Source organism: Pan troglodytes, chromosome 19 (genome assembly GCF_028858775.2).
Source record: "Pan troglodytes isolate AG18354 chromosome 19, NHGRI_mPanTro3-v2.0_pri, whole genome shotgun sequence".
NCBI lineage: Eukaryota > Metazoa > Chordata > Mammalia > Primates > Hominidae > Pan > Pan troglodytes.
This window is the reverse complement of record NC_072417.2, coordinates 95,053,301-95,080,398: the sequence shown is the minus strand read 5'-3', so window position 1 is coordinate 95,080,398 and position 27,098 is coordinate 95,053,301. Positions and strand designations below refer to the sequence as shown.

The following is a 27,098-nucleotide window of genomic DNA, read 5'->3' as shown; positions in this document are numbered from 1 at the left end:
CCTCACTTCCCAGACGGTGGGGCAGCCTTGACCTCTCAGGTTTGAGTGAACCTCCCATTTCAGCGTCCCGAGTAGCTGGGACCACAGGCATGGTGCCACCACAGCTGGCCTGAATTTTCTTTAACAGTTTGGAGTTCCCATCAAACTAAACGCTAATCAAAGGATAGCATTATACGGTATGTGAAATTATAACATTAATATTTTTTTCTTCAAAAAAAATCACATCAATAAATGTGTGATAGGTTGGCTGGGAGAAAATCTGGCTAGTCTGGGAAAATTCTTTGTAGGAAAGTTGACAACTAGGGTGCTGCGAGACCTGTGTGTACGAGTAGGTGACCCATCTGGGATCACTGGTTTTGTCAGCACCCCGATTTTGTGCAAATTCAGTTTTCCCTTTATATGCAGAGAACAGCGCTGCCCCATGGAGAGCGGAAGGTCCAGGGAGGTCCATCCATGGCCTTCGCCTCTTAAACATTGACCCTGACATGCCCACATCACCTCCTCCTGAAGATTCCAGAAGTAAAGGATAAGTAAGAAAAGCAGGACGGCACTTTGGGAGGCAGAGGCGGGCGGCTCACCTGAGGTCAAGAGTTTGAGACCAGCCTGACCAACATGGAGAAACCCCGTGTCTACTAAAAAATACCAAATTAGCCAGGCATGGTAGTGCATGCCTGTAATCCCAGCTACTTGGGAGGCTGAGACAGGAGAATCGCTTGAACCTGGGAGGCAGAGGTTGTGGTGAGCCAAGATTGTGCCATTGCACTCCAGCCTGGGCAACGAGAGCAAAACTCCATCTCAAAAAAAAAAAAAAGTAGGAGGGGTGAGCTGGTCTCTCCTGGAACCCCAGCACTGAGGGAAGCCAAGGCAGGCTAATCTTGAGCCCAAGACTTGGAGACCAGCGTGCCACTGCACTCCTGCCAAGGTGACAGCAAGACCCTGCCTCAGAAAAAAAAAAAAAAAATGCCAAGTACAGTGGCTCACGCCTGTAACCCCAGCACTTTGGGAGGCCAAAGCAGGCGGATCCCTTGAGTCCATAAGTTCGACACCAGCCTGCGCAACGTGGAGAAACCCCATCTATACAAAAAGCACAAAAAATTATTTGGGTGTGTTGGTGAGCACCTGTTGTCCCAAGTACTTGGGAGGCTGAGGTGGGAGGATTGCCTGAGCCCGACAACTTGCTGCAATGTGCTTATGCCACTGCACCCCAGCCTGGGCAACAAAGAGGCCCTAAAAACCACCAGGGGTTTCCCTTCCAGCAGCTAAAACCTGAGAATCCTGGATGCAGTGGAGAGCATGAGCGCTTTCCCAGCCCTGTGGGATCCCTTTGCTTAGCCATACACGGGCCGATACTGACACCCAAAACCAAAGGCACTGAGCGAGTGTGAGTGCCACCCGCTGCTGTCCCAGCCCTTTCCCAGGGAAAGGCCACCCCCTTCCAGCTGCTGCTTGTGATCTGGGGCTGAGTTCTGGCTGCTGCAAAAACAACATCCCAACGCGAGGGCTGGGGCCGCCAGGTCCATCACAAGGTGGGAAACATGCCCATAAGAGGAAAACAGCCCTGACTTTAAATATATATTCTCCAATATAAAACTTTTAACTAAAAAGTAAACTTTAATGTCGAAAGTGCAAACTTGGGGAAGGCAGAAAACATCACACACAAGGCTGTCACTTCACACTTGGAAGGTTGCACAGCGGCCGGGCAGAGGCGCTCCTCACTTCCCAGATGGGGTGGCCGGGCAGAAGCACTCCTCACTTGCCAGACGGGGTGGCGGCCGGGCAGAGGTGCTCCTCACTTTCCACACGGTGTGGGGGCCGGGCAGAGGTGCTTCTCAGTTCCCAGATGGTGCTGGGCTGTCGGACTCCATTGCTGGATGTGTGACTTGGGTTTAAGCCTCTCCCTTCTGCTCTCATCTGGAAATGCTGACAGCCTGGGCATTTCCTCCTTTGGCACTGGAGACTGAAGCCTGGCAAGGCCCTGCCCTCAGCAGGAACTCCCCCTGGGCCCCACTCTGTGACCTCAAGCCCAAGACAGGATTTTTCCTTTACCTTCTTCCAGCCACTTTGGGCCTCCCGGCTCTCTCAGAGCCCTGTTAGGTAGGTGACAACTCTGTTCCCACTGTTTGTTTTTTTTTCGTGTATTTTTAGTAGAGATGCAGTTTCACCATGTTGGCCAGGCTGGTTCGAACTCCTGACCTCAGGTGATCCACTCGCCTCAGCTGCCCAAAGTGCTGGCATTACAGGTGTGAGCCACCGCGCCCGGCCCCCGGTTCCCACCTTCTTAAGTGTATGTGTTGTCATCATGTTTCACCCCAACCAAACCTTGGGTGGGCAGCCTCTGCAGGGGACCACTCACAGCTGGCCTGTAGTCACGGTCCCCTGCAGAGCCCTGTCCCGATGCGTCGTCCCTGCCCGTGGCCTGCTCTGCCTGATGTGCACTGTACGCTCGGCTCTGCTGACTCCCGGGGGCCTCTGTCACACACTGAGCCAGCCTCATCAGCTGTCTCGGTAGTTGGTGTTCAGGGACAGGGATCCAGCCCTTCCTAAGGTCCACCTGGGCTGAGACTCAGAATGGACGTTCAAAACAAAGAGATGGAGCTGTGAGTGACACCGGGCCCCACGGGCCGTCTGTCAACCAGGCCTTGGCCCTAGTCCGTCGGGCACTCACCCCCTGCAAGATGTGGACCCACTAGTGCCCAACGTGTGAACAAGTAGCTGGAGGCCTCACCCCACACTGCTGGCATGGCCTGCCTCTCTCCTACCCAGGTGTAGCAGCTCCTGGTGCCAGTTGCCCCAGAGCGTGGCCAGGCCCCGGGTGTCTCTCCATCACAGCTGCGGCTCTGGCTTCTTCCGGGAAGTGAGGTGGGGTCGCTCCCCGTGCAGCCGCTGCTGCCGCTGCTTCAACGCTCTGTAGGCCTGCACGGCCCGCTCTCTCTCCTCCTCCACAATCCGCTGGCAGGCCAGGGAGGCGGTCAGAGGCTGGGACACACCACCGGGGCTCAGAAGCATCCGCAGCATCTGCGATCTCCTGCCAGGCTGAGGGAGAGAGGGGAGGGTGAGGCACAGGCTGGGAAAGGAGGGGACACAACAGAAAGCCTCACAGCTTCAACAGCTCTCCCGCCAGCGAGAACACTGCACTCTCAGGCCACACACCAGACAGCGCACACGTTGGCTGAGGGTTTTTTTTTTCTTGACACAGGATCTCGCTATGTTGTCCAGGCTGGTATCAACTCCTGGGCTCAAGCAATCCGCCTGCCTTGGCCTCCCAATGTGCTGGGATTACAGGTGTGACCCACCGTGTGCAGCCTGTCCAAGGCTTCTGTTCCCTGGCAGCACTGGGGGACAAACTCAAGTTGTCCCCATGCCCCACTTACCTGGTCCTTGCTTACACTCCTCCGGGGCCTGGCAGTCAGCTCTGGGGGCTGCAGGACAACCTCACCAAACTTCACCGTGTCTGGAGGAGCAGAATACAACCGAGGACTGCTGCCCACAGCCACTGCACCCCTGACACCCAGAGCCACCACCCGCCCAGCTCCCTCCCACAGGGCTGGGACAGAACACCAACTCATCCAGTGGTCTAACGGCTGTGGACCCCAGGGGAAACCACAGGCGCCCAGTGCAGCCAGGGCTGGTGGGGAACAGAAGGCCTGTGCCCAGGCCCCACCCGGACCACTGCTGACACCATCGCTTTGGGAAGAGCTACCTCGGAGCAACTCCTGCTCCAGCCTGTCTGCCGCCTTTTCCTCCTTTTTCCGTCGGACTTTATCTAGTCGCCGCTTCTGGAACCTGGGGAAGAAAGCACATGTCACTCAGATTCCTAAATTCTCTTTCCACCCAGGGAAGAGGCAGAGGCCGCCCCACCCACAAGGGATCCCCTGTGGCAGAGCAGGGACCCAAGAACAGGTGGCTGCCTCCAAGTCCCCGCTCCCCTTACCACCCCAAAACCCACAGCTGCCCACCAAAGAAGGCTCTGACCCCAACAGGCCCCTCACAGGTCCCCCAGTGGTTCTCAGCTGGGGACGGCTACCTGCCAGGGAATATCTGACAATGTGTGCAGACACGTGGGCAAGGGCTACTGGCACCTTGTGCATGAAGGCTGGGAATGCTGCCAAAGACCACCCAACAGAGACTCATCCAGCCCATCCGGTGCTACTGTGTCTAAAGGGCCTAACAAGTATTGTATATCACGTCTCCCTCAATGTGAATCTGGAAGCTTCACCTTCAGCGACAGCTCTGGAGATCACCGTGGCGCCAGGCTGTATCTGGGCCACGTTTTCTGTGATGAACTTTCATTGGCTAAGGTAACTATAAGTAATACAACAATCCAGAAACAGGGAATCTACAGAGCTGAAAGCAACCTCTCAAACCTTCAAAGCTTTTTTTTTTTTTCTTTTTTTTGAGATGGAGTCTCGCTCTGTCACCAGGCTGGAGTGCAGCGGCACGATCTCAGCTCACTGCAACCTCTGCCTCCCGGATTCAAGCGATTCCGCTGCCTCAGGCTCCCAAGTAGCTGGAATTACAGGCATGCACCACCACGCCCAGCTAATTTTTTTTTTTGTATTTTATTAGAGACAGGGTTTCACCGTGTTGGCTAGGATGGTCTCGATCTCCTGACCTCGTGATCCACCTGCCTCAGCCTCCCAAAGTGCTGGGATTACAGGCGTGAGCCACTGTACTCGGCCAAAGCTTTTAGAGAATTAGGAAGGTGTAGTCTCTTGGACGAGAGACATTCTGTTCTAATGGAAACAGAACCCCCGGGCACGTCACCCTCAGACCGACCCCCTCAGGGCTGATTCCCACAGGGCTAGGGCTTTCTGGTGCTTTTCCTGTGAAAGCAAGGACCAAGCAAGGTCTCCGCAGAGTTCCCAGGTTCCGCAGCCTCCTGGAGGCCACACCCTCACTGGCTCCCAGCTGGATGCTCGGACCCGCCAACTCCCAGGGCTCTGGCTTGGTCTCCCTGAATCCATGCTGCCCCATGGCTATGAAACAGGGTCCCTGCAGAGGGCCGTCATGGGAACCCAATGTCTTCCCTCCGGCTCCGAGGGCAGACCCCTCCCCCTCCCGCCTCCACTCACGCTTTTTTTGCTTTTTTCTGCTCAGACTTCTCCTTGGGAACTGCCTGCACCTCTGGCTGCCGGATGGCCTGGTTCTTGCTGAGGAACAGCACATGCTGGGCCTCTTGCTGCATGCGCTGGATATAGGCCCCGTCGGACTCCCCCTTCCTCTGTTTGAACTTGGGGACTGCGATGTCGGGCTCCTCTCCCTTTGCTTCCTTCTCCAATGTCTTTCTGAAGGTCACCTGGGCTGAGGACAAAGGGAGGCCTCAGAGGAGGCAGGAGGCAGACAGTGGCAGGCAGGTGACCCATGCTCATTTCCCCTCCCAAAGCCACAGGAAGGGAAGACCAGGCTGGCTGGAAGCACCCCAACGACAGCAGCTGAAGAGGATGTAGAATGCCCGGCCCGGCATCCCCAGGGACGTGACCCCCCAGCCCAGTGGCACCTGTCACAGATGTCCACTGCAGCACAGCTGAAAAAGGAAAGCAGAAACAACCTAATGTCCAGCCCTAGGTGGCTGGTTGAATGAATTCTCCTCTGATCACCCACAGACTCCATTGCACAGCTGCCGAAAGAAGCCCAGTGGAGCTACACAGAGAAACGTGGGCAGACCTGCCGGGCGCGGTGGCTCACGCCTGTAATCCCAGCACTTTGGGAGGCCGAGATGGGCAGATCACAAGGTCAGGAGATTCAGACCATCCTGGCTAACACGGTGAAACCCTGTCTCTACTAAAAACACACAAAAAATTAGCTGGGCATGGTGGTGGGCGCCTGTAGTCCCAACTACTCGGGAGGCTGAGGCAGGAGAATGGCGTGAACCCGGGAGGCGGAGCTTGCGGTGAGCCGAGATCATGCCACTGCACTCCAGCCTGGGCGACTGAGCGAGACTCCATCTCAAAAAAGAAACGTGGGCAGACCTACGACATCCACTGAGAACGCGAACGCAAGCGCAGGACCCCGGGCAAGTGTAGAACACAGGAGGCGGACAGTGCCAGGCAGATGGTTGTGTTCATAAATATGTGAAGACATCCATATTGCCAGGCATGGTGGTTCACACCTGTAATCCCAGCACTTTGGGAGGCTGAGGTGGGCGGATCACCTGAGGCCAGAGTTCGAAACCAGACTGGCCAACATGGCAAAACCCAGCCTTTACTAAAAATACAAAAACGAGCCGGGCATGGTGGCACAGGCCTGTAATCCCAGCTACTGGGGGGGCTGAGGCACAAGACGTGCTTGAACCTGGAAGGTGGAGGTTGCAGTGAGCCGATATTCTGTCTCCAAAAAAAAAAAGGCCAGGCACAGTGGCTCACACCTGTAATCCCAGCACTTTGGGAGGCTGAGGTGGGGAAATCACTTGAGGTCAGGAGTTCAAAACCAGCCTGGCCAACATGGTGAAACCTCGTCTCTACTAAAAATACAAAAATTAGCTGGGCTTGGTGGCGTGTGCCTGTAATCTCAGCTACTCGGGAGGCTGAGGCAGGAGAATTGCTTGAACTGGAACTGGGACAGGGGAGGCAGAGGTAGCAGTGAGTTGAGATTGTGCCACTGCACTCTAGCCTGGGCTACAGAGCGAGACTGTCTCAAAAAAAAAAAAAAACACACACACACAAAATTAGCCGGGTGTGGTGGTGCGTTACCTGTAATCCCAGCTACTCAGGCGGCTGAGGCAGGAGAACTGCTTAAACCCAGGAGGTGGAGGTTGCAGTGAGCCCAGATCACGCCACTGCACTCCAGCCTGGGCGAGAAAGCAAGACTCCATCTCAATAAATAAATAAATAAACAAACAAACAAAGGTGCCAATTCAATGCAGCACGGTTCAGAACGTGCCATGTGCTACCCAGGCCAGTGCACCTCCTCCCTGCACCTTCCTCACCTCTATCTCACTATCCCTTTGGCAGCCATATAACCCCCAACAAGAAGCCTACAGTTTATACACAAATTATAAAACAGCTTTGCTGTAAAACCAGTGCCACGTTTGGGAAGAGAAATGTGTCTATTAGCAAAATATACACACAGTGGACTCCGTTTCCCAACGTGCCCAGAGTGTTACCTCTGGGTTGCAGCGGTGGACATGTGGACACCCTACCCAGACTTGGGGGAGGAAGGCAGACTTCTCAGAGGGGCCTGATCGAATTTCCTCCTTCAGCTCCTGACTCCACCCACTTCTCTCTACCATTGCTTCAGCACTCTTGTCCCAAGAATCATGGCTTCTCCCTGGCCGTAGCCCCACCAGCTGCCAGGTCCACTCTCCCTCACTCCATCACCGCTCGGTGACCTTTTTTTGCTTTAGAGTAAACATGAATTGGCCATGCCCTGCTAAAATCTCTGATGAATCTTCGCTACTTTTGGGGGAAAAAAACGCCGCTCCTTAGCATGGATCCTGAGGCCCCATAACGGGTCCTCCCGCCCACCCCACAGCCTCCTTCCAAGCCTCGTCTGGAACCACAGCGCCACCCGCTGCCAGCCACTGCTTTAGCTTTGGCCACGCTCCCCCACCTTCTGAGCACCGGGTCTTGGCATATTTTCTCTGCCTGAAACGTTCTGAAGTATTTGGGCGATTGGGCGGGTTGAGACACACAAAGCTTCACTGCCGCCCAGTATGGGCCTGCACACACCTGCTTTCTTCCTCTTCTTGTTACTGATCGGGTTTTTCATCTCTTGGCGGCTCCTCATAATCTCCCGGAGCCGGAAAGGGATCTCCTGTTCGTCCTGGTTCTTCGGCTTGCAGTTCACTTTCTTCTTCTCTTTGCTGGGAGGAAGAACACGGGGGTGAGACCCGTCCCAAGTAAAGCACAAGCAGAATCAGTAAGAGAAACAATAGTTGGGTCTGGCAATAGAATCTACACGGGCTGGCCGGGCTTGGTGGCTCACGCCTCTAATCCCTGCACTTTGGGAGGCCGAGATGGGCGGATCACGAGGTCAGGAGATCGAGACCATCCTGACTAACACGGTGAAACCCCGTCTCTACTAAAAATACAAAAAATTTGCCGGGCGTGGTGGCGGGCGCCTGTAGTCCCAGCTACTCGGGAGGCTGAGGCAGGAGAATGGCGTGAACCCGGGAGGCGGAGCTTGCAGTGAGCCGAGATCGCGCCACTGCACTCCACACTCCAGCCTGGGCCACAGAGTGAGACTCCGTCTCAAAAAAAAAAAAAAAAGAATCTATCTATACAGGGGCCATATCTGGCTTCTGTGGTGCGAGCCGGTCCAGCAGTCCAGGAAGCAGGGATCTTTCCTCTCGGTCTCACTCAGTGGCTGTCCCTGAACCGCTTCCTCACGGGACGCGAGGCCGAAAGGCACTCCGAAAGCCCAGGAGGCCTTTCCGCCCTGACCTCGTCCAGAACCGCAAAGACGGGACACTGGGACGCGGGAAAGGCAAAACCAAGGACTCGCTCGCGCCTCCATTCATTCAACCGATCCTGGCGGAGCGTGGGCCGCGGGCACAGACAGAGGAGGGCACTGAGCCCGACCTGGGGAAGGGGTCCGAGCGAACGCTCCCTAAGGGGTCCCGGGCGGAGCCTTCAAGGCGTCCCCTTCTCTGGGGAAGTGTGGCGGCCTCGCGGGGCAGCGCAGTCACCTGCGAAGCCCGGGCCACGGGGCTGGGCGCTGCTTCCCCAGCGGCTGCACTTGCTGCCGCCCCCGCGCTCGCCGGGGACTCCCAGGACCCGCCTGCACCCTGGACACCGCTCCTCCGCGACCAGCTCCCGCCATCTCCACGCCGGGAGGCTCCCTAGCGAAGCCACTTCCGCCTTCCTGCATGGTTCCGCCCCACCGATCGGCACTTCCGCTTCCTGCGCTCAGCCTCACGCTGGCTGGAGCGGCGCGACTTCCTGAAGGTCCGGGATTGGCCGGAGCGCCCGCCGCTCACGGTCAGGGGTTGCCGGATCCCGTCCGCGGGCGATGCTGCTGCGGAGGGTGGTCGAGGGAGGCCGGGCGGTAGCCGCCGCGGCCCGTGGCTCGGCAAGTACCAGGAGGGGTCTTGGCAGCGCCGAAGGGCACGTCCGAGAGGCCGCTGTCCGGGGGCCCGCACGTACCGGGAGGAGCCCCGGCCCCTCCACCCGCATGTGGGGACGGAGCCGGGAGGATCGCGCGCTGGCCGCCGCCGAAGGACCCCTCGCTCCTCTCCTCCATCGGCTCTTACCGAGTCCCCGCCCCGGAATCTGTGGAGGGGCCGCTTAGCCTCGGGAGAGGAAGCAGCCCGGTGAACGGCCACTTTCCTGTTTCTCGGTATCTGCCGAGCGCCTGTGTGCGAGCCCTCCTGGGCTCTGGGGACTGGCCGTGGACATGGAGCGGATGATGCTCCTCGCGGGACTAGTTAAATAAGTGAAGTTGGTAGCGTGTCAGTCCGTGATCCTGGGTAGATAGAGCAGGGGAGCGAGGGAAGACTGCCTATAGGACATTCACGCTGGGATGAGAGGGGCCTGAGAGGCCTGGGCTTTGTGACAGGGAAACTTGGATAAAGGGTGGTGCGATTCTTCCGGTTGGTCCCTCAGAGGTGGTGGGGCTTGGTTATACTGGTAGAGGTGTTCGGCTGGCCAGAGCTTACAGGGTTACACCTCTCGTATACTGGTGTCCGCAGAGCAGCCATCTTAGCTGGAGGTGGCGAGTGCCTCCCCCACCCCCCACCATCTGCTGGAGTGCACACCCGGCGCCAGGCCCTGATCCTGGCACTTCTTGTGAATCACACCGTGTCATACCCATGACTTCCATTGCACAGTGGGGAAACTGAGTCTAGAGAGGTGAAATAACATGTCTAAAGTCACAGGAAGTGAAAAAGCTGAGGACATGGAGCCAGTTGCCCAATGACAGGAGAGCTGAAATGTCCTCACTGCTGGGGGTAGACCGGGCCTCACCAGCTTCCTGGAGAGTCACATGTTTGTCTGCATCCTCAGGGGGCTCGCCGGTTCTCCAGCCCGGACTGCTGCCAGAGGCTTCCTGGAGGTGGCAGCTTTCTTCAAAGGCACCATCCCGGAGCGCAAGCCCCTGATGGGCGCAGAAAATTCGGGACAGACCACGTAGAGGTGGGCTCCCAAGCAGGTGCGGACGGCACCAGGCCGCCCAAGGCATCGCTGCCACCTGAGCTCCAGCCGCCCACAAACTGCTGCATGAGTGGCTGCCCCAACTGCGTGTGGGTGGAGTACGCGGACAGGCTGCTGCAGCACTTCCAGGACGGTGGGGAGCGGGCCCTGGCTGCCCTGGAGGAGCACGTGGCTGATGAGAACCTCAAGGCCTTCCTCAGGATGGAGATCCGGCTGCACACCAGGTGCGGAGGCTGAGCCAGCCCTGCTGGACTCCCTCCCGCAGGACGGAGTCCAGGACGCAGCCGCAGCCTCCTTCCTTCACACCCCCTCACAGACTCCTTGTGTCCAACGGGAATAGGAAGAATTAGTTACTGACTTCACCTGAGAAAAAAATAAATTCTCTATGGTGGTTTCACAGGAGGTTTTTGTTTTGGGGGTGCTTTTTTTGGCAGTATGTCTGCCAACCAGAATGGCTGCTGATTTGGCCTCAACAGGAGGCTTTTGTGTGGTTGTCCATAAGGCCTGTGTTGCATCTTCAAAGCAAGCAGGTCCAGGTGGGCATTATGCACCTCCGGAGCTCTTGGAGCCATCACCCTGCTATGAGGGTAAAATAAGACCCCCGGCCGGGTGTGGTGGCTCACACCTGTAATCCCAGTATTTTGGGAGGCGGAGGCGGGCAGATCATGAGGTCAGGAGATGGAGACCAGCCTGACCAACATGGTGAAATCCCATCTTTACTAAAAATACAAAAATTAGCCGGGTGTGGTGGCAGGCGCCTGTAATCCCAGCTACTCAGGAAGCTGAGGAACCCAGGAGGCAGAGGTTGCAGTGAGCTGAGGTCATGCCACTGCACTCCAGCCTAGGTGACAAGAGTGAAACTCTGACTCAATAAATAAATAGGACCCCTTTTCGTTGGACAGTCAAATGACAGTGACCCCAGCGCCCCTTCCAGGCCAGGTCCCAGCTTCCCCCAAGTCCTGGCAAAGGCCTGCTCTGGTTGGTCTCAGCGTGCAGCAGAGGGAAGGCCATCTGATCTCATTGAGTCGCTGTGGCAAAGCCTTTGGCAGGCACAGAAGCCCACAGGCAGCCTGGAAGTGCCCATCTGTCCAGCTGCCATCAATCCCTGGCAGGGGTCCTCGGGTGCCCTTCCACCAGCCTGGCAGGGGCTGCAGATCAGCCCTCAGTGGCCCAAGCACTACCTGGAACCAGTCCTTCCAGCTCCTTCAGCCGCAGCTCCCAGGGGAGTTGGTAAGAGCAGCAGGACGTGGCCAGGCGTGGCGACTCACGCCTGTAATCTCAGCATTTTGGGAGGCCTAGGTGGGTGGATCACCTGAGATCAGGAGTTTGAGACCAGCCTGGCCAAACGTGGGGAAACCCCTTCTCTACTGAAATTACAGTAATTAGCTGGGCGCGGTGGCGGGTGCCTATAATCCCACCTACTCAGGAGGCTGAGGCAGGAGAATTGCTGGAACCCAGAGGTGGAGGTTGCGGTGAGCCGAGATCGCACCACTGCACTCCAGCCTGGGCAACAGCGAGCAAGACTCCATCTCAAAAAAAAAATACTAAAGTTAGTGGGGCATGGTGGCACACAACTGTAGTCCCAGATACTCGAGAGGCTGAGGCAGAATTGCTTGAACCTGGGAGGCAGAGGTTGCAGTCAGCCGAGATTGTGCCATTACACTGCAGCCTGGGTGACAGAGCAAGACTCTATCTCAAAAAGAAAAAAAAAAAAACCGGCCGGGCGCGGTGGCTCACGCCTGTAAAGCCAGCACTTTGGGAGGCCAAGGCGGGCTGATCATGAGGTCAGGAGATCGAGACCATCCTGGCTAACATGGTGAAACCCTGTCTCTACTAAAAATTCAAAAATTAGCTGGGCATGGTGGCGGGCACCTGTAGTCCCAGCAACTCAGGAGGCTGAGGCAGAAGAATGGCGTGAAGCCGAGAGGCGGAGCTTGCAGTGAGCTGAGATCACGCCACTGCACTCCAGCCTGGGCGACAGAGCGAGACTCCGCCTAAAAAAAAAAAAAAAAAATTAGCAAGGCTGACATGCCTAAGTTTAGCAATCCTGAAAATGTGGATTATTCCATAAGAAATCTAAGAAAACAAGGAAAGAAAACAGTTCTCAGTGACAGTCAGGGAAACCTGCCATAACCCAGTGGCCTGTTCTCCAATGTCACCTACATGAGTTTTTAATCTTTGCAGATTCATGTGTGTAAGTACAGGACGTGGGATTTGCAACCTTATACGTTCTCCCTGCTCAGCTAAGATGTGATCTACGGCTACCCTATTATCTAAGACAAGCTGAGCCGGTGAGTGAATTCCTCTCTGCTGGGCGGCCTTCCCGACGCACTTTTCTCAGCAAGAATTCCCGAAGTAAGATTCCTCATCCTGTGCTCATGGGATGCCACTCCCCACCAAGTCGCCCAAAGACCCAGGTCCATATTTTTGGTACCCAGGATCCCCAAAGCAAGTCTGCGGACTGCTTAGTTCTGCAGCCTCCGCCTCCTGGGTTCAAAGCGATTCTCCTGCCTCAGCCACACAAGTAGCTGGGACTACAGGCGCGTGCCACCACATCCAGCTAATTTTTTGTATTTTTACTAGAGACGGGGTTTCGCCATATCACCCAGCTGGTCTTGAACTCCTGGGCTCAGGTAATCCACTTGCCTCGGCCCTGTAAAGTGCTGGGATTGCAGGCATGAGCCACTGTGCCCGGCCAACTGCTTAGTTTTCATGAGTTGTTAGTGAGAGCTATAAACCAAAAGTATCTGAGACAGGCCTCAATTAATCTACTTATTGATTTATTTGAGATGAAGTTTTGCTCTGTGGCCCAGGCCGCAGTGCAGTGGCGCGATCTCGGCTCACCACAACCTCCACCTCGCGGGTTCAAGCGATTCTCCTGCCTCAGTCTCCCAAGTAGCTGGGACTACAGGCGTGCCCCACAGCGTCTGGCTAATTTTTATATTTTTAGTAGAGACGTGGTTTTGCCATGTTGGTCAGGCAGGTCTCGAACTCCTGACCTCAAGCCATCTGCCCACCTCAGCCTCCTGAAGTGCTGGGATTACAGGTGTGAGCCACCATGCCTGGCCAATTTATTTATTTTTTATTTCAGTACTTTTTGGGGAACAGGCAGGTTTTGGTTACAGGGATGAGTTCTTTAGTGGTCAATAAGTTTGGAAAGGTTATTTTGCGAAGGTTGACGACATGCCTGTGACAGCCTCAGGAGGTCCTGGCAACATATGCCCAACGTGGTCACATGTTGCTTTTATACTTTTTAGGGAGACATAATACACCAATCAATACCTATCATATGTACATTGGTTTGGTCAGGAAAGGAGGGACAACTTGAAGGGAGGGGGCTTCCAGGTCATAGGTAGATTTAAAGATTTTCTTTTTTTTGAGACAGAGTCTCGCCCTGTCACCCAGGTTGGAGTGTAGTGGTGCGATCTTGGCTCACTGCAACCTCTGCCTCCCGGGTTTAAGTGATTCTCCTGCCTCAACCTCCCGAGTGCCTGGGATTACAGGCACCTGCCACCATGCCCGGCTGATTTTTTTTTTTTTTTTTTTTTTGAGACAGAGTCTCACTCTGTCGCAGGCTGGAGTGCAGTGGCCCAATCTCTGGCTCATTGCAACCTCTGCCGCCCAGGTTCAAGCGATTCTCCTGCCTCAGCCTCCCAAGTAGCTGGGATTACAGGCACCCACCACCACGCATGGCTAATTTTTGTAGTTTCAGTAGCAACGGGGTTTCACCATCTTGGCCAGAGTTGGTCTTGAACTCCTGACCTCGTGATTCACCCGCCTCAGCCTCCCAAAGTGCTAGGATTACAGGCATGAGCCACTGCACCCGGCATGCCTGGCTAATTTTCATATTTTTAGTGGAGACGGGGTTTCACCATATTGGCCAGGCTGGTCCCGAACTCCTGACCTCAGGTGATCCACCCACCTCTGCCTTCCAAAGTGCTGAGATTACAGGCATGAGCCACTGTGCCTGGCTGGCTTTCAGGCTTTTTGTCTTTGGCTTGAAGGTGGGGTTTCACTGGGGACCTGCCCCTATCTGCCTAGGCATTCGACTGCCTCCTGCCACCATCAGGCATAGCTCACTGCAGCCTCAACCGCCAAGGCTGAAGTGATCTTCCCATCTTAGCCTACCAAGTAGCTGGGACTACAGGCAAGTGCCACCATGCCCGGTTCATTGTTTTTTGTCTGTGTCTGTATGTGGAGATGGGGGTCTTGCTACGTTGCCCAAGTTGGTCGTAAACTCCTGGGCTCCTGCCTTGGCCTCCAAAGTGCTGTGATTACAGGTATGAGCTACCATGCCCAGCCTACAAAACAATTTTTAAAAACTTAGCTGGGCATGGTGGTGTGTACCTGTAGTCCCACCTACTTGGGAGGCTGAGGCAGGAGGATCACTTGGGCCAGGAAGTCAAGACGGAAGTAAGTCATGATTGCCTCACTACACTCCAGCCTGGGTGGCAGAGTGAGACCCCTGTCTCTAAAAACAAAACAATCACACACACAATCATATTCATAGTTCAACATGAGCACTTGAAGTAATTAAAGACCCCAGGGCAGCACACAGAATCTGCTTAGCCTGTAGATAGAGAACACAAGAAAAGCCATGGCAAAAAACTACGTATGTCCGGCCGGGCACGGCAGTTCACGTCTGTAATCCTAGCACTGTGGGAGTCTGAGATGGGTGGATCACTTGAGTCTAGGAGTTTGAGACCACCCTGGGCAACATAGTGAGACTCTATCTTTACAAAAAATACAAAAATTAGCCGGGTGTGGTGGTGAGCACCTGTAGTCCCAGCTACTCAGGAGGCTGATGTGGCAGGATTGCTTGAGCCTGAGGAGATCAAGGCTGCAGTGAGTTTGTTTGTTCTCAAAAAACAAACGAAAAACAGTTTATAGTCTTTATACACAGCCGCTTTGGGAAAGCTCCATTCCTTAACTTGTGCTTGTCTTGGTCTTCCTGTGTGTAGTTACTGCTGTAGAAAAGTATTAATAGCTTCATTTTTTTGTTTTGAGACAGAGTCTCTGTCACCCAGGCTAGAGAGCAATGGCACAATCTCTGCTCACTGCAACCTCCACTTACCGGGTTCAAAAAATTCTCCTGCCTCAGCCTCCCCAGTAGCTAGGATTAAGGCACCTGCCACCACGCCTGGCTAATTTTTTGTATTTTTAGTAGAGACAGGGTTTCGCCATGTTGGCCAAGCTGGTGTCGAACACCTGGCCTCAGCTGATCCACCTGCCTCAGCCTCCCAAAGTGCTGGATTACAGGTGTGAGCCACCGTGCCCAGCCTAATAGTCTCATTTTGTTTCTTTTCTTTTTTTCTTTTCTTTTTTTGAGATGAAGTTTCGCTCTTGTTGCCCAGGCTGAAGTGCAATGGCACGATCTTGGCTCACTGCAACCTCTGCCTGCTGGGTTCAATCGATTCTCCTGCCTCAGCCTCCTGAGTAGCTGGGATTACAAGCATGCACCACCATACCCGGCTAATTTTGTATTTTTGTAGAGACAGGTCTTCTCCATGTTGGTCAGGCTGGTCTCCAACTTCTGACCTCAGGTGATCCGCCCACCTTGGCCTCCCAAAGTTCTGGGATTACAGACGTGAGCCAACGTGCCCGGCCTAATAGTTTCATTTCATGTAAACATAAGTAACTTCCAAGCAATTACGTAGAGGGCTAAAATTTTACCTGGTATTTAAGTCATCAGAACCGGTTCTGCAAGTGACTGTGTTTTGCATTACTGTGAAGATATGAAAATGTGGTGAACGACAATTTAAGGCGTGTTCCACATCACCGCTTAATTTCTTTTTTATTATTTATTGATTGATTGATTTTTGAGATGAAGTCTTGCTCTGTCGCCCAGGTTGGAGTGCAGTGGCGCCATCTCAGCTCACTGCAACCTCCGCCTCCCGGGTTTAAATGATTCTCCTGCCTCAGCCTCCCTGGCAGCTGGGACTACAGGTGCCAGCCACCACACCCGGCTAATTTTTGTATTTTTACTAGAGACGGGGTTTCACCATATTAGCCAGGATGGTCTCAATCTGACCTTGTGATCCGCCCGCCTCGGCCTCCCAAAGTGCCGGGACTACAGGCATGAGCCACCGTGCCCGGCCTGTGTTCCTTCTTAGTAGGAATCAGCTGTATTAGATTGAATGGAAAAGCACTTGTCACCTCTGGGCTGGGGTCACAAATTGAAACACCTCCTATGTCACATCTTACGGGGTCATGTCTATCTGTGGCAACAAGGAGTCTCCTTACTCACGCTTCATTTGCTGCTTTTTAACTTGACAACCTCCGTTCCCAATAAAAAGTCAAACGTACTTTGGAGTTCTGGTATTCACTTTACTATGTAATAAAAGTAGCCTGTTGGCCGGGCGCAGTGGCTCACGCCTGTAATCCCAGCACTCTGGAAGGCTGAGGCAGGTGGATAACCTACGGTCATGAGTTCGAGACCAGCCTGGCCAACATGGTGAAACCCTGTCTCTACTAAAAATACAGAAATTAGCCCGGCATGGTGGCTTGCGCCTGCAATCCCAGCTACTCTGGAGGCTGAGGCAGGATAATTGCTTGAACCCAGGAGACAGAGGTTGCAGTGAGCCAAGATCATGCCACTGCCTTCCAGCCTGAGTGAAACTGTCTCAAAAAAAAAAAAAGAGACCAAGCACAGTGGCTCACGCCTGTAATCCCAGCACTTTGGGAGGCTGAGACTGGCGGATCACAAGGTCAGGAGATCGAGACCATCCTGGCTAACACGGCGAAACCCCATCTCTACTAAAAATACAAAAACATTAGCCAAAAAGAGGCTGGGCATGGTGGGTCACACTGTAATCCCACTTTGGGAGGCCAAGGTGGGTGGATCACGAGGTCAGGAGTTCAAGATCAGCCTGGCCAACATAGTGAAACCCCGTCTCTATTAAAATACAAAAAAGTAGCCAGGTGTGGTGGCGGGCACACACCTGTAATCCCAGCTACTTGGGAGGCTGAGGCAGGAGAATCGCTTGAACCCAGGAGGCAGAGTTTGCAGTGATTTGGATCGCACCACTGCACTCCAGCCCAAACAACCAGTGTGAGATTCTGTCTGAAAGAAAGAGAGAGAGAGAGAGAGAGAGAGAGAGAGAGAGCGAGTCTTGACTCTGGGAAACAAAAAATCAGTAACATTTCAAACAAAAAGTCAAAAATATTTATCATAGTCCTTTATTAGTTTATTCTCATTCCCATGTAATTAACTCTTTTTTGTTTGTTTGTTTTTTTGAGACAGAGTCTCACTCTGTTGCCCAGGCTGCAGGCTGGAGTGCAGTGGCATGATCTCGGCTCACTGCAACCTCCGCCTCCTGGGTTCAAGCAATTCTCCTGTCTCAGCCTCCTGAGTAGCTGGGACTACAGGCGCCCGCCACCACGCCCCACTAATTTTTTTAGTTTTAGTAGAGATGGGGTTTCACCATATTGGCCAGGCCGGTCTCAAACTCCTGACCTCAGGTGGTCCACCCACCTCGTCCTCCAAAAGTACAGGGATGAGCCACCATGCCTGGCCTATTTTACTATTTTAGAGTTGAGGTCTCGCTCTGTCACCCAGGTTAAAGTGCAATGGTACAATAATAGCTCTCTGCAACCTTGAATTCCTGCAGCCACCGATATTTCACTTCTGCATTCCAGCCTAGGTGACAGAGCCAGATCCTCTCAAAAAAAAAAAAAAAAAAAAAAAGATATGGATTGCAATCTTGTTTCCTCTGGGGCTGAGTGAGGGATTGAGCCATGTGGGACAAGAGGTTTTTGACTTGTTCCATTTATTGCGGCATAACTTGAATCCAGCTGTCCTTTCTGGACTAGTGATTTTTGCCAGTCTCATGGCTAGAGTTTTACAATCAAGGCTATAGGGTCTTTGTTTAGGTCTATTTGGAGCTTTATGTATTTTCATGTGATTGTCTTTGTATATTGTCTGTGATACATGATACCAAAAAAGGAGTACTCATACATTTTATTTTATTTTACTATTTATATTTTTATTATTATTTTTTGAGACAGAGTCTCACTGTTGCCCAGGCTGGAGTGCAGTGGTGCAATCTCAGCTCACTGCAACCTCCACCTCCTGGGTTCAAGCGATTCTCCTGCCTCAGCCTCCTGAGTAACTGGGACTACAGGTGCATGCCACCATGCCCAGCTAATTTTTGTATTTTTAGTAGAGACAGGGTTTCACCATGTTGGCCAGGCTGGTCTCGAACTCCTGATCTCAAGTAATCCACCTGCCTCGGCCTCCCAAAGTGCTGGGATTACAGGCGTGAGCCACCATGCCCGTCCAGATTTTATTTTTAATGTTTCGAAATTTTCATATTTCTTCAGAGATAGGGTCTCTCTGTCCCCCAGGCTGGAGTGGTTTGACCATGGCTCGCTGCAGCCTCGAGCTCCCAGGCTCAAGGGATCCTCCTGCCTCAGCCTCCCAAGTAGCTGGGTCTATAGAAGTGAGCCACTGTGGCCGGGCGCGGTGGCTCACACCTGTAATCCCAGCACTTCGGGAGGCCAAAGTGGGCAGATCACGAGGTCAGGAGATGGAGACCATCCTGGCTAACATGGTGAAACCCCGTCTCTACTAAAAATATTAAAAATTAGCTGGGCGTGGTGGTGGGAGCCTGTAATCCCAGCTACTCAGGAGGCCGAGGCAGGAGAATCACTCGAACTCAGGAGGCAGAGGTTGCAGTGAGCCGAGATCACGCCACTGCACTCCAGCCTGGGCAACACAGCGAGACTCTGTCTCAAAAATAAAATAATAAAATAAGAAGTGAGCCACTGCACCTAGCTAATTTTTTCTATTTTTTGTAGAGATGGGGGGTCTCACTATGTTGTCCAGGCTGGTCTTGAACTCCTGGCCTCAAGTGATCCTCCTGCCTCAGCCTCCCAAAGCGCTGTTTGAGAGCCACTGCTCCCGGCTGAGTTATGGGTTTTTATTTATTTATTTATTTATTTGAAACAGAATCTCGCTCTGTCGCCCAGGCTCTAGTGCGGTGGCGTGATCTTGGCTCACTGCAAGCTCCGCCTCCCGGGTTCACGCCATTCTCCTGCCTCAGCCTCCCAAGTAGCTGGGATTACAGGTACATGCCACCACGCCCGGCTAATTTTTTTGTATTTTTAGTGGAGTCGGGGTTTCACCATGTTAGCAAGGATGGTCTCGATCTCCTGACCTTGTGATCCACCTGCCTCAGCCTCCCAAAGTGCTGGAATTACAGGCATGAGCCACCACACCCGGCCTGAGTTATGGGTTTTTAAAGGTGCAGAGGCAGAGGTCACAGGCAAGTCATAAATCAGTACATGGAGGTTGTACACTGGTTTTGCCATAAATAGCAAGGAGATCTTGAAGCCAGGGACCACGGGTCATAGGTGGATTCAAAGGTTTTCTGATTTGGTGCAGAAGCGAATCTTTGTCTAAAACTTTGGGATCCGCAGGAAAGAATGTTAGCTCTGGGTTGTGGGCATGGCCTCCTTCAGGCCCCTCAGGAAGAAATTTAGGTAAGAGAAGGGTGGTCAGAGGCCAGTCCTCAGCTCCCGCTCATCTGAGGTCTGTGTGCCAGCACACGCCTTTGGTGGGAGTCCCTGTTTCTGGAAAACAACTGAGGGGCACCTGCTAAGATGGCATGGTTTGCTTCTATGGAGACTCTCGGGACTCTGGCTTCCATCTGTTGTTCTAAGCTCCTGTGACCTTCTTGTGACCTTCCTGTGGATCGGCTGCTCATTTCCTTCTCTGGGCTGGCTGGGGGCCTGGCTTGCCCTTGAAGGAACTCAACATTGTCCTTGCTTCTGTGCTTGGGAAGACCCACAGGCCCCTAAGCGGGGGGGTCCTTGTTTGGTTTCAGGAGCAGCAGGTGCAAAGGCCCTGGGGTGGGAGGGGCGAGATGTGAGGCCACAGCAGCGGGTGAGGGCCAGGCTGCAGAGGGTTTTGGGGACCATGAAGGTGGGCCCTTCAGAGATCAGGCGGGATCAGGAAAGGCAGTAGGGAGGCCCAAGACAGCAGACACTGTGGTTGCTTCCATCTGGAAGATGGGCAGCTGCAGGAGCCTGGCTGTTCAGGGTCACACTTCTCTCCCTGTCCCGGCCCCATCTGCTGGGTGTCCTTCCTTGGAGCCCTTGACAGCACCTGAGCCCCTCCTCCACATCCCCTGAACCTTGGTGGTTGTGCCCCCCCTCGGGGCCCAACAATCTCATTAGGGTGGCACTGAGATGCCTAATCAGCTCATGAAGCAGCGAGATAAAGGCCGGGGCTGGCACCCTGCGGAGGAAGGCCGAGCACTCACAGCACAGCCCCCTGAGACCCGCCCTGCACTTGGTGAGTAGTGGCCAACCCCGCTGTCTTTCCTGGCAGCCACTTCCCCCAGTGAGTTAGTGGGGGTCTGCTCATCACCCAAGGGGCAGGGAGCTGACAGGCTTTTACCACCGTGGCTGGGGTCTAGGTCTGCAGAAGCCTACCCGCCACCCTGTTATTCAGAGGGGACTCCCAGCCAACCTCCTCCTCTGCTCCCCCATGGTAACCAGTGCTTCCACCATCCCCAGGCCAGTGATGGTCTGGGAACCTCAGGCCACGTGGGCTCAGCTGACCTGAGTGGATGCCAATCACAGGCTGGGTCGGGCCAGGGCAGCGCAGGCAGCGGTTTCCACGTGGATGGCATCTGATGGTTGGAGCTCCATCAGGGCCCAGAGCTGCCCAGGACAGCCCATGTCCCAGGGCTGAGGAAGCAGCTGGACGGGGCCTGTGCTATCTAGGATATGAGGATTGGGTGCCATGGGATCTGAGAAGCTGGGACCACCGGGCTCCTGAGTGCTGGTTTTGCACAGGCTGGTGCTGGTCCCAGTCCCGGGGACAGAGGCTGAACCTTAGTGAGGGAAGGTGCCATGGCAGGGTCCACCCCAATCCCAGGTGCCCAGCACCCCTTGCAGAGCCCGCGTCCCCGAAATGGGCCACCTGCCCTTGCTTTCTGATCACTCTCACGCCTGAAGCTCAGCAAACAGCTGGTGGTAGCCCAGGGCTGGAGTCAGGAATCCCAGCCAAAAAGACCAGGGGCAGGAAAGGGGACCCCAAGAGGTGGTCCCTGGGGCATCCAGTGCGGGCAAGCAGCCCCTCCTGTCTGTGTCATGTGCCTCCTTCTAGAACTTTCTGGCAGCATGTGCAGCTGACAGCAGCTCGATGGGAGATTAGGAATTCCCCTCTGCTGTTAATAGGCTTAGGGGAAGCTGAACTGCCCTTGGCCCAGGTCACTGGGGCTTAGGGCATCTGGGGAGAGGCTGTAGGGAGAGGAGGAGGAGAGGCCGCCCTGTGCAGCAGTGCGGAGACACTGATCTCGTCCAGAGCGGCCGAGGCCCCTCAGCCACGCCACGCCACGCCAGGCGGGTGACCCTGCTCCCCGAGCTGACTCCAGACACAGAGAGGGCCTGGTGATTCCCCCAGCAGGGGGAACACATGCCCAGCACCCTCCGTCCCCGAGCCCCAGCTTGTCCCTCTATGAAGTGGGGTTGGGGAACGCAGGGCTTCACAGCTCAGCACCGAGTCTCTGAGACAGGCCCCTTTCCCAGGGGTGCCGTGCCTGGGGACCCTGCCCCCCATTTTGTGGGTCATTCTCCATCAGCACTGCGGGGTGCCTGTCATGGTGCTGAGGGGCTCAGGGATGCCTCCGTGAGTGGGTGAAGGGAACTGACAGCACCCCAACTGCAAAGCACAGACAAGAGGCAGAAAGCAATAAACCCATCAATAAGAATCAGAGGGGTTGGCCGGGCGCAGTGGCTCACGCCTGTAATCCCAGCACTTTGGGAGGCCAAGGTGGGTGGATCACGAGGTCAGGAGATCGAGACCATCCTGGCTAACATGGTGAAACTCCATCTCTACTAAAAAATACAAAAAAAAAAAAAATTAGCCGGGCGTGGTGTTGGGCGCCTGTAGTCCCAGCTACTGGGGAGGCTGAGGCAGGAGAATGGCGTGAACCCAGGAGGTGGAGCTTGCAGTGAGCTGAGATCGTGCCACTGCACTCCAGCCTGGGCGACAGAGCGAGACTCCGTCTAAAAAAAAAAAAAAAAAAAAAAGGTGAGATTCCAGCCACAGCTCTGGAATAGGATCCTAGGGGGCTACTTTGGCAGGTATTAAAACTTTTTTAGGCCGGGCGCGGTGGCTCACGCCTGTAATCCCTGCACTTTGGGAGGCCGAGGCGGGCGGATCACAAGGTCAGGAGTTCGAGACCAGCCTGACCAAGATGGTGAAACCCCATCTGTACTAAAAACACAAAGAAAAATTAGCTGGGTGTGGTGGCGCATGCCTGTAATCTGAGCTACTCTGGAGGCTGAGGCAGGAGAATTACTTGAACCCGGGAGGCAGAAGTTGCAGTGAGCCAAGATCTCGCCACTGCACTCCAACCTCGGTGACAGAGCAAGACTCCGTCTCAAAAAAAAAAAAAAAGAAGAATCAGAGGGCAACAGCCCGGGAGACGCCCACCAGCCTGGAATCAGGGCTAACTCGACGCGTGATGAGAAGCGGCAAATCAGAACCTAAGGACACAGTGGCTGCAGGGCGGGGGTTCAGGGGAAGCCTCCCTGAGCGGGGACCTGAGATGGAGGCAGCCCACTAACCATCAGGAAAGGCAGCTCAGAGGCAGGCTCATCTGCTGGGCCTGGCAGGCCCATTCCCAGCAGGAGCCACAGAGGACTTTCAGCAGAGTAGCAGCTGGGCCAGGTGCGGTGGCTCACGCCTGTAATACCAGCACTTTGGGAGGCTGAGGCGGGTGGATCATGAGGTCAGGAGTTCGAGACAACCTCGTCAACATGGTGAAACCCCGTCTCTACTAAAAATGCAAAAATGCAAAAATTAGCTGGGCATGGTGGCAGACGCCGGTAATCCCAGCTGCTGGGGAGGCTGAGGCAGGAGAATCACTTGAACCCGGGAGGTGGAGGTTGCAGTGAGCCGAGATAGTGCCACTGCACTCCAGCCCAGGCAACAAGAGCAAAACTCTGTCTCAAAAACAAAACAAAACAAAAAAAACCCCAGAGTAGCAGTTAAATGCCGACTGGAGTCACGCTCCCCTGGGGTGGGGAACGCAGGAGAAGGGGCAGGAAGTTGTCAGTGGTCACCCACAGGGAGGTGGTGAGGACTCCAGGCTCAGGACCTGCCACAGGTTGGGAGGCTAGGTTTGCTGCGGATTGTGGGCCGGGGCGAGGGAGGCCAGGACAGGGGAGAGTCCGGAGCTGTGTGTGGCCAGCGTTGCAGGGGGGCATCCACTAGGCAAGGGGAATGGGAGTGTGCGGGTGGACCCAAGCAAAGCTGGCAGGCTGGTTACCCCAGGGCGGATTGCAGGGGCTGCTGTCTGGATGACGCTGGAGCTGGCGGGGCTGGGTCTCAGCCCCTCCACCGGTGGGTTGAGACCCCCCCAAGGGTTGGAAGCAGGAGGGCTGACTGGGACCCGGGCCTGGTCTGCCCCCAGACCGCAGCAGGAGGGAGTCCAGGAGCCAAGGTTGCCGCAGTGTCTCCGTCAGCCTCACCATGAACCTGGAACCGCCCAAGGCTGAGTTCCGGTCAGCCACCAGGGTGGCCGGGGGACCTGTCACCCCCAGGAAAGGGCCCCCTAAATTTAAGCAGCGACAGACCAGGCAGTTCAAGAGCAAGCCCCCAAAGAAAGGCGTTCAAGGGTAAGCAGAGCTGGGGGATGGGGCCTCTGAAAGGGAGGAGGCGGCCCTGAGGCTGCACAGGAAGGGGAGGGCGGGGCAGGGCCTGGGGCCACTACTCTGGGTGAGTGGTCCCAGCCTCACAGCTGGGGTAGGTGGGGCGATGCCTGAGGGCCTGAGCAGGGATGGAGGAGGGGGAAGGGGAAATGGGGGCTCCTGTCACCCGCTCCAGATGCTACTGCCAACCATGCTTGAAAATACAGCCACTGCCGGCCAGGTGCGGTGGCTCACGTCTGTAATCCCAGCGCTTTGGGAGGCTGAGGTGGGCAGATCACCTGAGGTCGCGAGTTTGAGACCAGCCTGACAAACATGGAGAAACCCGTCTCTACTAAAAATACAAATTTAGCCAGGCATGGTGGTGCACGCCTGTAATCCCAGCTACTCAGGAGGCTGAGGCAGGAGAATCGCTTGAATCCGGGAGGCAGAGGATGTGGTGAGCTGAGATCGCGCCATTGCACTCCAGCCTGGGCAACAAGAAGAACAAAACTCCGTCTCAAAAAAACAAAACGGCCGGGGGCGGTGGCTCATGCCTGTAATCCCAGCACTTTGGGAGGCCGAGGCGGGTGGATCACGAGGTCAGGAGATCGAGACCATTCTGGCTAAGAAGGTGAAACCCTGTCTCTACTAAAAAATACAAAAAATTAGCCGGGCGTGGTGGCGGGCGCCTGTAGTCCCAGCTACTCGGGAGGCTGAGGCAGGAGAATGGCGTGAACCCGGGAGGCAGAGCTTGCGGTGAGCCGAGATCACGCCACTGCACTCCAGCCTGGGCGACAGAGTGAGACTCCGTCTCAAATAAAAAAAGAAATATACAACCACTGCCACCCAGGGACAGCCATGGCACAATGCACCGAGGAGTGTCCACTCACACATGCGCACACACGGGCATCTCGCTCCCATCAGTGCACCGAGGAGTGTCCACTCACTCGTGTGCGCACACAGGCACCGCGCTCCCATCAACGCACCGAGGAGTGTCCACTCACACGTGTGCGCACACACGGGCATGACACTCTTATGTGCGTGCACAAACACGCTCACACCTCCACATATGCACGTGAGGCACACTCACAGACAAGCCACCTTCACAAATCTACACTCAGACCATGCACCAACCACGCACCCCCTCTGTACTCCCCCAGGGCACGCACCTGCCCAGCATCCTGGGACTTGCACCTCCTTTTCTAGGCCTCAGCCCCATGATGCTCTGGGTAGCAGACTCACCCTGGGTCTGTGAAGGAAGCCTCCTCAGACGCACCAAGCCCTGGGAGGTTGGGGAGGAGGCGGGTCTCTGCCCACTGGGCTCCCAGCCAAACGCCTCATCTCCTAGGAAGGCTAGAGATGACCTCGGGCCTCAGGCTGACTGAGCCAGGGCTGGGCCCGGCCATGTCCCTGACTGCTCTGTCCTTGCAGGTTTGGGGACGACATCCCTGGAATGGAAGGCCTGGGAACAGGTATGACGGCTGCCAGTACCAACCCGAGGTCTGCCCAGGTCCCCCCAGGCACACCCAGCACGCCCGGGGCCCATTGCAGCCCACCTCGGCCCCCACCTCCCCTGCTTTTCACTTAGGGACCCCCAGCCTATCCATCACTTCTTCCCCCAACACTGAGCTCCAGATCCACTGGATCTAGAGGGTGGGGCTGTCCCCATTTGGGACACTTGCACCAGGTGAGGGGAGGGGTTTGGGAAAGAAACCCCTCGCTGCCTCCTCCCCTTCAGCAAGCCCCACCCTCCTCTGGTTCCCTCCCCTGGACCTGCTGCACCCACCCTCCTTCCCCCACAGCCAGTGTGTCCCCAGAGGAGGGCCCCACGCCGGCGTCCGCACGTCCCCACTCAGCACACTGTAGGGCTACACCTGGGCTGTGGGAAACAGGGCCACAGGGGATGGGGGGGTCCCTGGGCCGTGGGATCCTCTCTGATCCGTGGCCCGTTTCTCCCACAGACATCACAGTCATCTGCCCTTGGGAGGCCTTCAACCACCTGGAGCTGCACGAGCTGGCCCAATATGGCATCATCTAGCACGAGGCCCTGCTGAGGTCCAGACCCTCCCCCTCCTGCCCACTGTGCTCTAAATCCTGCTCAGGATTCCTGTTGAGGAGATGCCTCCCTAGCCCAGATGGCACCTGGACACCAGGATGGGACTGCAACCTCAGGTCTCCCCCTACATATTAATAACAGTCACCAGGAGCCCACCACCTCCCTCTAGGATGCCCCCTCAGGGGCTGGCCAGGCCCTGCTCAACATCTGAAGACACAGGCCCACCCCTCAGTCCTGCCCACAGAGAGGCTTGGCCGGTCTCCACTCCCAGGGAGAATGGGAAGTGGACCCCAGCCCGGGAGCCTGCTGGACCCCAGATCGTCCCCTCCTCCCAGCTGGAAAGCTAGGGCAGGTCTCCCCAGAGTGCACCCCAGCCCCCTGTCCTGCCTGTAAGGGGATACAGAGAAGCTCCCCGTCTCTGCATCCCTTCCCAGGGGGGTGCCCTTGGTTTGGACATGCTGGGTAGCAGGACTCCAGGGCGTGCACGGTGAGCAGATGAGGCCCCAAGCTCATCACACCAGGGGGCCATCCTTCTCAATACAGCCCGCCCTTGCAGTCCCTATTTCAAAATAAAATTAGTGTGCCCTTGCCTGTCCGTGGCATATTTGTGCATGGGACAGGGCCTGTGGTGGGGTCACTTGAGCAGGAGCACATGGGGGAAGGGGTGGGCAGTGGGGCAGGAGGGGCTGGCCTGCCTGAGTGGGAAGACAGCCCTTGGGCTCACACTCTCACTGAGCCTTGCTGGTGGCCCCAAGACACGCAATGTCAGGCCATGGCTGGGTCAAGGCAGAAGGCCTTGGTGCACACCCAGGGGCCATAGTCAATGAAGCGTGCAGGTGGCTGGAACAGGCCACACAGAGAAGATGAGACTGGACATGGCTTACACCACACGCCGTGAGGCCGGAGCTCCTACTCCCACCTCACAAGAGAGAAACTGAGGCACAGTGACACTAGCAACTCCTCCAGAGCACCCAGCCAGCTCGTCCTTAGACAGTGCCCACTAAAACTGGCTGTATCTGGGCACAGTGGCTCATGCCTATAATCTCAGCATTTTAGGAGGCCAAGGCGGGAGGATCACTGCAGTCCAGGAGTTCAAGACCAGCCTGGGCAACATAACAAGACCATGTCTGTATTTGAAAATAACAATAGGCTGGGCGCGGTGGCTCACGCCTATAATCCCAGCACTTTGGGAGGCCGAGGCAGGCAGATCACGAGGTCAGGAGATCGAGACCATGCTGGATAATGCGGTGAAACCCCGTCTCTACTAAAAATACAAAAAAAAAAAAAAAAAAGCCGGGCGTGGCGGC

The 27,098-nt window shown here is 55.5% G+C and overlaps 3 protein-coding genes across 8 annotated transcripts; 2 read left to right on the top strand and 1 right to left on the bottom strand.

The window, feature by feature from the left end:
* Nucleotides 1–1,591: 1,591 nt before the first annotated feature.
* On the bottom strand, nucleotides 1,592–8,829 carry CCDC137 (coiled-coil domain containing 137). Its single transcript, XM_016933170.3, has 6 exons — nucleotides 8,627–8,829; nucleotides 7,668–7,801; nucleotides 5,073–5,301; nucleotides 3,701–3,783; nucleotides 3,372–3,451; nucleotides 1,592–3,033 (listed from the first exon to the last, which is right to left on the bottom strand). The coding sequence occupies exons 1-6, from the start codon at nucleotides 8,806–8,808 to the stop codon at nucleotides 2,824–2,826; spliced, it is 918 nt and encodes a 305-aa protein (XP_016788659.1). The 5' UTR covers nucleotides 8,809–8,829; the 3' UTR covers nucleotides 1,592–2,823.
* A 73-nt stretch (nucleotides 8,830–8,902) lies between these two features.
* Nucleotides 8,903–10,490, top strand: OXLD1 (oxidoreductase like domain containing 1). Of its 5 annotated transcripts, none has more exons than XM_511739.7 (2): nucleotides 8,903–9,009; nucleotides 9,942–10,490. In XM_511739.7, exons 1-2 carry the CDS (start codon nucleotides 8,950–8,952, stop codon nucleotides 10,323–10,325), a joined length of 444 nt encoding a protein of 147 aa, XP_511739.1. In that variant the 5' UTR covers nucleotides 8,903–8,949; the 3' UTR covers nucleotides 10,326–10,490. The 5 variants fall into 5 exon arrangements, 2 of the variants coding, with proteins under 2 accessions (XP_511739.1, XP_063655502.1); XR_010153159.1 differs by having other exon boundaries at nucleotides 8,935–9,377; XR_010153160.1 differs by having other exon boundaries at nucleotides 8,950–9,372.
* A 1,807-nt stretch (nucleotides 10,491–12,297) lies between these two features.
* Nucleotides 12,298–26,380, top strand: PDE6G (phosphodiesterase 6G). Of its 2 annotated transcripts, none has more exons than XM_016933168.4 (4): nucleotides 12,298–12,379; nucleotides 23,519–23,723; nucleotides 25,167–25,207; nucleotides 25,697–26,380. In XM_016933168.4, exons 2-4 carry the CDS (start codon nucleotides 23,578–23,580, stop codon nucleotides 25,771–25,773), a joined length of 264 nt encoding a protein of 87 aa, XP_016788657.1. In that variant the 5' UTR covers nucleotides 12,298–12,379; nucleotides 23,519–23,577; the 3' UTR covers nucleotides 25,774–26,380. The 2 variants fall into 2 exon arrangements, with proteins under 2 accessions (XP_016788657.1, XP_016788658.1); XM_016933169.3 differs by lacking the exon at nucleotides 12,298–12,379 and adding an exon at nucleotides 20,191–20,385.
* The last annotated feature ends 718 nt before the right edge of the window (nucleotides 26,381–27,098 follow it).

What these genes read in the sequence shown, in the direction of transcription:
- PDE6G (XM_016933169.3), top strand. Translation starts at nt 20,280, where the DNA reads ATGCCTAATCAGCTCATGAAGCAGCGAGATAAAGGCCGGGGCTGGCAC. An exon ending in TGAGACCCGCCCTGCACTTG is followed by an intron (nt 20,386 to 23,518) that starts GTGAGTAGTGGC and finishes GTCTGCCCCCAG; the next exon opens with ACCGCAGCAGGAGGGAGTCC. An exon ending in CCAAAGAAAGGCGTTCAAGG is followed by an intron (nt 23,724 to 25,166) that starts GTAAGCAGAGCT and finishes CTGTCCTTGCAG; the next exon opens with GTTTGGGGACGACATCCCTG.
- CCDC137 (XM_016933170.3), bottom strand. Translation starts at nt 8,808, where the DNA reads ATGCAGGAAGGCGGAAGTGGCTTCGCTAGGGAGCCTCCCGGCGTGGAG. An exon ending in CAGAAAAAAGCAAAAAAAGC is followed by an intron (nt 3,784 to 5,072) that starts GTGAGTGGAGGC and finishes TTTCTTCCCCAG; the next exon opens with GTTCCAGAAGCGGCGACTAG. An exon ending in GGAGCAGGAGTTGCTCCGAG is followed by an intron (nt 3,452 to 3,700) that starts GTAGCTCTTCCC and finishes CTGCTCCTCCAG; the next exon opens with ACACGGTGAAGTTTGGTGAG.
- OXLD1 (XM_511739.7), top strand. Translation starts at nt 8,950, where the DNA reads ATGCTGCTGCGGAGGGTGGTCGAGGGAGGCCGGGCGGTAGCCGCCGCG. An exon ending in CCGCCGCGGCCCGTGGCTCG is followed by an intron (nt 9,010 to 9,941) that starts GCAAGTACCAGG and finishes CTGCATCCTCAG; the next exon opens with GGGGCTCGCCGGTTCTCCAG.